Source organism: Lipotes vexillifer, unplaced genomic scaffold (assembly GCF_000442215.2).
Source record: "Lipotes vexillifer unplaced genomic scaffold, Lipotes_vexillifer_v1.1 scaffold278, whole genome shotgun sequence".
Lineage (NCBI taxonomy): Eukaryota > Metazoa > Chordata > Mammalia > Artiodactyla > Lipotidae > Lipotes > Lipotes vexillifer.
The window spans coordinates 229,336-238,167 of NW_006769677.1; the positions used below are offsets into that span (position 1 = coordinate 229,336).

An 8,832-nucleotide genomic window follows, 5' to 3' on the forward strand; every position below is an offset into this window, starting at 1 on the left:
CACATGAACGAGTTCCGTTCCAAGAGCACGTTCGTAAGTACAATTTGTTAAGTCCAACAAAGTTAGCCTAGGTACCCAACTAACACAATTGGCTATATAGTGCTGTAAGGTAATAGGTTTATAATACTTTTCACACAAATAATACATAAAAAACAAGCACAAAAAATAAAAAAAACATTTTTAATCTTACAGTACAGTACCTTGAAAAGTATAGTAATACAGTACAACAGCAGGCATCCAGGGGCTGGCATCGAGTGAACAGGCAAGAAGAGTTACTGACTGGAGGAGGGAGAGGGGGTGGGAGATGGTAGAGCTGAAGGGTCATTGACAATAGGAGACGGAGGGCAAGCTGCAATCTCACTCACGCCTGACACTGATGGAACGAACGTTTGCATCTTTGAAAGTTCTCAACCTGAAGGTTCGTTTGTATGTAGGGGACTTACTGTAACATAAAGTTGAAACAGTAAAATTCATGCTAATATTTAAAATTTTAAATTTTTTCTTAGAACGACATTAAGCAGCAAAAAATGATGAGGGAAACTATGGAAGAAAAGAGAGCTTTATATTTTATTATTAGTCTTTTTAATGGAAATGCATTTCTTTCTTTCTTTCTTTATTTATTTTATTTTACTTTTGGCTGTGTTGGGTCTTCGTTTCTGTGCGAGGGCTCTCTCTAGTTGCGGCAAGGGGGGGCCACTCTTCATCGCGGTGCGCGGGCCTCTCACTATCGCGGCCTCTCTTGTTGCGGAGCACAGGCTCCAGACGCACAGGCTCAGTAGCTGTGGCTCACGGGCCTAGTTGCTCCGCGGCATGTGGGATCTTCCCAGACCAGGGCTCGAACCCATGTCCCCTGCATTGGCAGGCAGATTCTCAACCACTGCGCCACCAGGGAAGCCCAGCTTTATATTTTAGTACCAATAACGACATTTTGTCCTGCTTTTTGAACAAGGGGACTCACATTTTCATCTTCTTTGGACCCTGCAAATTATGTAGCTGGTCCAGGGGCCAGTTCTCTTAAGGCCTAGACCAAAACTGACACAGCAGAACTTTTGCCACATTCTGTTGGTCAAAGCAAGTCACAAGACCAGCCTGGAGTCAAGGGGGAAGGGAAACAGACTCCAAGTCTTGAAGAGAGGGGCAGCATTCGATACAGAGATAGGAGGAATTATTGGTGGCCATCTTTGAGGCCATAGGTATTAACCTTTCTGATCCTCAGGCTTATTATCTGTAAAATGGGAACAATTCTATTAATATGTACTTCCCAGGGTTGTTTGAGAATAAAGGAATATTTATTGTGGTTATAGTTCCTGGAACACGGCGATGGCTCACTCAGGGCTGGTCCCTCCTGTTCTTTAATCTTGCTTTATAGATGCTTACCTATTTGCTATTTCATTCATTCGTGCATTCACTCACTCACTCACTCAGTATTTATTGAGTCCTATGATCCAGGTACTGCTCTAGAAGTAGGGGTCAGAGCAGAGAATAAAACAGACAGAAGTCTCTGCCCCTTGGATTTTACACTTTGATATGAGAGACAGACAAAAAGTATGATCAAATAAGTGGCATGTTCAGTGGGGAAAGATGCTAAGAAGAAGAAAAAGCAGGGGAGGGGGATAGAGAGTGCTGAGCTGGGGGCTGCAGCGTTAGCTGGTGTGGCCAGGACTAAGAGGGTGTCATTTGAGTAACTCCTGAAGGCAGGGTCCTGAGGACATGCCAGGCAGAGGGGAATGGCCAGAGCAAAGGCTCTGAGAGGGGATGTCTGGGTGTCTGTGGAGCAGTGAGGGCCCAGGGAAGCTGGAGTTGAGAGCAAGAAGGGAGATAAGGGAGTGGAGGGCAGCTCCCCAGGGACCACTGTAAGGACTTTGCCTTTTACTGTGGATGAGATGAAGACATACTGGCAGGTTCGGAGGGGAGGGTCAGTAGCTGCAGGTGGACCACAGGCTGCGTCAGGAAGCAGGAGAGGAAGCAGGGAGGCCAGTGGGTGGTGGCCAGGCCAGGGTGGTCACCTGGAGGTGAGAGAAGTGGTCGGACTCTGAACAGTTTTTTGGAGGCAGAGCAGACAGGATTTACCTTTCGATTCACAGTCAAGCAATTTGGCATGGAAAGCAGGTGTTATCAGAAGAGAGAAATCAAACCTTGGAGAGGCTGAGTGACTTCACAATGTCACGTGGTGGCTGAACAGTGTCTCTCGCAGGCAGGAAGGCTGACTAGGACGTGGGTGGCTGTGTGCCGTCTACGTGTGGCTGTGGCTATGACGCACCTTTCTCTGAGTCTCCGTATCTGTCACCCCATCTCCCTCTGTTCCCCCCACCACTTTCCATCTTCCTTTCTCCTTATGCTTTGCAGTCACATCTTCATCTTCTCCCAGGACCGTTTCCAAGGGGCCTAGGTGCTTCTGATGCCCAGGGGAACCAATCTCTGTCTCTGAGGGTGTGTAACTATGTGTGTGCCTCCTGTCGTGCTGGCCTGCCTTACCAAGTCTGAGTGTCCCTAGTGCATGTGTGTATGAGCATAACTTAGGTTGTGTGTGAGGAGTACACGGATGTCCCTGGCTGTGAGAACCTATGCGTGTTGGGGGGCGGGTGCTTAAGGGACTGAGTATGTGTGTGATGTGTGTGTGACATGTGTGTGCCAGTGTGTGAATGCACAGAGATGTCCTCTCTCCTCTCTACCCATTCAGATTTGCTCTCATCCTAAAAGGCCCAGGTCAAGGGACTTCCCTTGTGGAGCAGTGGTTAAGAATCCGCCTGCCAATGCAGGGGACATGGGTTCGAGCCCTGGTCTGGGAAGATCCCACAGGCCGCAGAGCAACTAAGCCCATGCACCACAACTACTGAGCCCATGTGCCACAACTACCGAAGCCCGTGGGCCTAGAACCCCTGCTCTGCAACAAGAGAAGCCACTGCAATGAGAAGCCCACGCACCACAACGAAGAGTAGCCCCCGCTTGCCACAACTACAGAAAGCCTGCGCACAGCAGCAACGAAGACCCAACACAGCCATAAATAAATAAATAAATATATAAATAAATAAACTGTAAAAAAAAAAAAAAAAAAAGAGAGAGAGAGAGCTAAAAGGCCCAGGTCAAGCCTCCTCCCTTTTTTCTCGTTCCTGACCTCCCACTGTCCCACCTGTCAGAGTCACACACTGGGCTGGCCCCCCTTCCTTTGCTGGTGGCCTGGGTGGTTTGCAGGGGATCTGTCTTCTAGAATGCCAGCTCCCACAGCTGCAATGCAGGGTGGAGCTGCACGCACATCCCCGTCCCCTGGTCAGCCGTCAGCCTCCATTTTCTGGGGTCTACTGCCCCTCCCTCCTCCTCCCTATGGGGGTGCTTGAATGGGGGGAGGGGCACTGACCTTAGGAGGGTCTGGCAGCCCCAGCAGGCAGAGACAGGTGGGGTCAGGCTCCCTTCGCCCTGTGGGTACTTTCAGGCGGCCAGCTGACCCGCAGCGAGCAGGGTGCAACTCCACACTGCACTCTCTCAGTGAGCTCCTAAAGGCAGGCTTGTTGGGGTCCTGGGCCCCCCGGGCCTTCTCCCTCCCTCCCCCACCCTTCCCCTAGAGGCCCCCAGCCTAGGGCCTCCTCCCTGAGCTCAGGCCCCAGAGCGGCCATAGGCTTCTTCTGTCTAAACCCCTTTTCCCTCTCTGTCCCCTACTTCCCATGACATTGGTTCCTTCGGGAGCCCTTTGGCCTTTCCTGAAGGTACCAGAAGGTCCTTTTTCTTTAACCCATTGGAAATCAGGCCCTCGCTTTGAGCGAGGTGAGAAGATGCCGGGAGGAGTGGGGCCGTGTCAGTCCACCCGCCCAGGTCAGTTTGTCCTTCCCCCAGTCCTGGCCAGGCACGCTTCTGCCCCAGGGCTTTTGTTCTAGCTATTTCCTCCGTCTGGAATGTTTTCTCCCAGACCCTGCTTGGCTCCTTCCTCTCCAAGCTTTTGTTGAAATATCACCGTCTCAGTGGGACCTACATGGACCACCCGTTTCATACCGTGACCTGTGTGCACATGGACACACCCCCCCTTCACACACGCAACCCCTCTCGCCCACCCAGCACTCTTTACCTCCCAGCCCTGCTCCATCTCCTCTTTTTCCCCATAGCACCCACCACCTACTTATATACCTTATTTTATTTATTCCATCTACTATGTCTCCCCAACAAGAATGTTGGCGCCATGAGGGCAGGGATCTTTTTTTTTTTTTCTTTTACTGATTAATCCCAAACTCCTAGAACTCTGCTTTTGTTGCTGCGCGCCGGCTTTCTCCAGTTGCGGCGAGCGGGGGCTACTCTTTTGCTGCAGTGCGCGGGCTTCTCATTATGGTGGCTTCTCTTGTTGCGGAGCATGGGCTATAAGTGCACGGGCTTCAGTACTTGTGGCACGCGGGCTCAGTAGCTGTGGTTTGCGGGCTCTAGAGCGCAGGCTCAGTGGCTGTGGCACACGGGCTTAGTTGCTCCGCGGCATGTGGGATCTTTGCGGACCAGGGCTCGAACCCGTGTCCCCTGCATTGGCAGGCATATTCTTAACCACTGCGCCACCAGGGAAGTCCCCAGGGTAGGGATCTTTGTTTTGCTCATGGATGTTTCCCAAGTGCCTGGAACTGCGTCGGACCATTTTAGATGCTCCACAGACATTTGCACGGTTGCTGTTGGGACAGTTGCCCAGAGGAGAGCACCTGGGAGACAAGGCTGGTCCTCGAAGGGGCTGGGGGAGGGGGCGGATGCTGGACCTCTGGACCTGTGGTCAGAGGGGATGGACTCTGTCCCCTGCCTCCCAGAGGGGGCTCTGGCTCCCTTCCACCCCGCCTGCTCACCTCCCTGGAACAACACCACCATGCCAGCCCTGCACACACATGTTGGGGCACACCTGCATCTGTGGCCCCGCCTCCCCCCACCCAGCCCTGGTGCACGCACCACTGACGTAGTGGCTGTGGTTTCATGACCCCAGAGATGCAGACTGGAGTCAGGGCGTCCTGTTCTCTGCGGCTGCAGCAGCAGGTGGGGGTGGGGGACAGGTTCCCCTGCAAACAGTCACGCTTAGAGGCCCCTTCTGCCCCCCCCCATACCCACATGCACACGCATATGCATACAGGCAGATGGACAGCCAGGTGGCCCCAGCAAGCTGGCTGCTCTTAGACCCCAGGCATGGGAACTGTGCACCCATCTGTAGCAGGGGCCCTGTGGGTGGGGAGAAGGGGCAGAGGAAGCAGCTGCAGGCTCCCTTTCCCGTGCCTGAGCTCCCACCTTTACTCTTTCGTGCCCAGCACAGGGCCAGCCAACCTCCTCATCAGTTCTTTCCTTTGGGGAAGGCATTGCCCTGCCTTGTACTGTCAAAAACACATCCCCGTGGGAGGGGTCCTGCATTCAGCCCTCAGTGGGCTTGAGCTTGTCTGTCCTTGTAGTCCGTTGTGTATGCACGGACTGGCCAGTCCTGGGAACACTCTGGCCCCTGGCTCAGAACCCTGCTGTGGCTCCCCAGTGCCTGCCAGGTCCAGCCCAAACCCCTGGTCCTGGGCCTTCCCTGCTCCAGGAATCTCCACTTTGAGGGGAGGTGAGTGTGGCCTCTGGAACCACGCACGCTGGGTTGAATGCTGGCTCTGTATGACCTTAGGCAAGTCACTTAACTTCCCTGTGCCCCAATTTTCTCCCTTGCAGAGCAGTTGTGAGAATTATATAGGTTCATATATGCACAGTGCTTAGCACAGCACCTGCTATGCAGGAAAGTTGTCAATAAATGTTAACTGTCACTGTTATTGTTTCCTTCCAGGAGCCAGGAGGGACCTGAGATATGGTCTCTGTCCCATCAGGGCTTGCAGCTCAGCTCTGACCTTCCAGACTGAGCCAGCATCTTCCAGGCCACCTGGGAGCTTGTTGGAGGCTCAGAGCATCAGGCCCCCCTGGGGATCCTAAAGCAGCAGGTGGGTGGCAGGAGGGGCCTACAGCCCTCCGTGGGACAAGAGTCCGCCAAGCCCCCATCCCAGCCTTAGACTAGTCCACCACGTCCGTCCTCCCTCCCCTCCCTGGCCCTCCCAGTCCCCTCTGTCTTGCAAGGCTCCTCTCAGCAGCCTCCTGCAGGAAGAATGCCTGTCAACCCGAGCGCCCACAGCTCCTACTTCTTGGAGCCTCAGTTTCCTCAAGTAAGAAAGGAGATAAAAACACCCACATCGTGGAATTCATGTCCAGGGAGGTCATGGATGAACAGTGCACGGCTGAGGCAGACAGTGAGGGCTGACTATCATTACTGCCTGAACCCCATGCCTGGCGGGTCCTGCCCTCTGTGCTGGGGTCCCCACGGGGATGAGGGAAAGACCTATTGACCGGGGGGCTGGGGTGAACTCTGGGAGCTGAGAGGGAGCACACGATGACTGGAGCTGAAGGGTGGCCAGGGCTCACCCAAAACAGCCTGATGAGGGAGGAAGGAAGGGAGGGCAAGCCGAGCACACCCTGGGCCCCAGAGGAAGTTGAAAGCCGGCTGCGGTGTGACAGTTCAGGGGCCCGCACCACGGCGCTGCACCCCACCCCTACCTGCTGACATCAGTGGGGAGTGCAGGACCCCAGCACGGCCCCCTCCCCCAGGCTCTGAGCCTGTGAGGCAGGATCCCAGCCTGGGGGCTCCCTCAGCTGTTCCCTGCACGCGCCTGAGCAGATGGCAAAGCCTTGTGTCTTTAGGTCAGCATTGCCCTCTCCAGGCTCCTTTAATGAAAGGCAACCGTTTAACGGCACCTCTTCACGTCACCCCATCGTCTCACTTCTCCCAGGTGTGGCCCTAGTCTATTAAGCATCTACTATATACCAGGTGGTGACACATCCACAAGCTCATTTAATCCTTCACAATACCCTTAGGAAGGCATTTAACAGATAAGGAAACCAGCTCAGAGAGGCTAAGTAACCTGTCTGAGGTCACACAGCTTGTAGGTGGCCAAGCTGGCCTTCCAATGCAGGCCCCGTCATGAAGTTCCTCATGCCTATGGGTGGGTGGATTCACCCTGGAGGAGCCCTCAGAGAGCCAGTGCAACTAGGTCTCTTGTTTGTCAAGGAGGAAATGGACACCCAGCACCGGATGCCAGTGCCCCAGGCCATGCCACAGGCTTCTGGAAGAACCAGGCAGGATTAGAGAACTTTCTTTTGGCATTGGAGGCCTGGCAGGAGGGGCTCTGCTGGGAAAGCTCCTTCCTTTACTGACGCCAGGTCTCCACTCAGAGGCTACCTCCTCAGAGAGAAGCCTTTCTGGACAGTCCCGGCAGAAGGAGAGCTCTATTACCCTCCATCTTCTAACCTGTCTTTATTTTTCTTCATGGCGCGCACTGTCGCTTGCAGTTTTATGTATCAAATTATTTATTATCTCCCCACCGCCACCCCAACTGGAATGTGAGCTCTGTGAGTCAGGGAGAGTCTGTCTTGTTCCCTTGCCTAGAATAGTACCTGGCACAAACTCAACAATTTTTTGTGGAATGAATGAATGAATGAATGAATGAAAGGAGTCAGGTGGTAAAGGACGAAGTTTATGCTTACAGGGGAAAGTTTGCTGTGAAGACAGACTTATTAAGAGCAAAGCTAAACAGACCAACCTAGGTGGAGGCGGGGAACGAGAAGTATTTTAGAAAAGGGAAGCGGCCACGTACAGCCATGTGGTCTGGCACAGAGACTGTAAAGTGAATGGTGCCCCTGCCACTTGTACAGTTCTCAACTCGTACAACAGTGCATGGCGCCCCCGGGGAGGGGGGAGAACCCAACAGTTTTGGCCCCCTCAGCAGCGATGAGTGGAGGCAGCTCTACAAGTGCCAGCGGCTGGAGGAACGGGCTGTTCCCTCCACGAGGATGCCACGTGGTCGTGGTTAGCAGTGTGCCATCCGGTGACGGTGGCTCTGTTGCCACGGAAGTTCGTCCAGCCCGGGGGGGCAACTGTTCTGCGGTTAGCGAACTCTGGTACCTGGAGTGCCCAGCGGGACGTGGGTGGGGAAATCACCCTGACACACCCCACAGACACACACCAAACTCAGCAGACAAAGATAATCACCACAGCGGTGGTGCCCGGGGGGCTAGGGGGAATGTTTCCTGGGCCAGCGGTGAGCTCTGAAGGAAGAGGACGCTGTGTTCTGAGACGTCTCCGCGGGCTCAGCCAGGAGCCTGTCCCAGCCCCCCTCCTCCTCCACGGCCCTGCAGGCCAGGCACAACAGCAGCCAGCCCCAAGATGGTGAGGCCCGGCTTCCATGAGTCACCTTGCCCACAGCGAGCTTGCTGGGCGATGTTATCGGCTCGTCTGCTTAATTAACTCCTTGGTTGACATCACCACCACCTCCAGCCCTTCCTTCTCGGCACTGCAGACTGCAGCCTGGCGTATCCTGGAAGGGAAGGCGCTGGAGGGCTCTTGCCAGAAGCTACCAGGGCAGGTAAATTAGGACCCTCAGCTCTTTGGTCTTCAGCCTCAAGGCTCTTGGCCTAGTTCCTTGCTGCATATGGGCCTTGGTTTACCTCCCAGGAAATGCTGTCTGGAGTCAGGTCTGAGAGACACCTTCCCACCTCTGCCCCGTACTTACTCCCTCTCTCCTTGTTCAGGTGTGGGCCAAGCTGCTCGCCCCTCAGTGTGTCCAGCTGGATCCTTGGGGCGCAGTCCCCCCGTCCAGCCCTCTGCTGCCTCAGCCATTTGCTCCTAAGTTCGGACTTGTGCAGGCCCGGCCACCTCCAGGCCTCCGTGTTGGGCCTCTGGGTTCCCAGGCTCGGGCTCCGCTGCCCCTCCGTCTAGTCACCCTGCCTGGGGACCTGGCCCCCTCAGAGGCCTTCCCCAGCTCTTTCCCCTGCCTCTGCCCACCCCCTACCCCAAGCAGCCTCCTGGGAGCCTAA

General features: G+C 54.7%; 1 protein-coding gene across 1 annotated transcript in view; it reads left to right on the top strand.

The window, feature by feature from the left end:
• The window catches only part of LOC103086016 (60S ribosomal protein L17-like), a 10,053-nt gene extending 1,221 nt beyond the window's left edge, over positions 1-8,832 (top strand). The window contains 3 exon segments of the mRNA XM_082931534.1: positions 8,155-8,185; positions 8,316-8,381; positions 8,548-8,832. Coding sequence (XP_082787660.1) covers positions 8,155-8,185; positions 8,316-8,381; positions 8,548-8,832 — 382 coding nt within the window.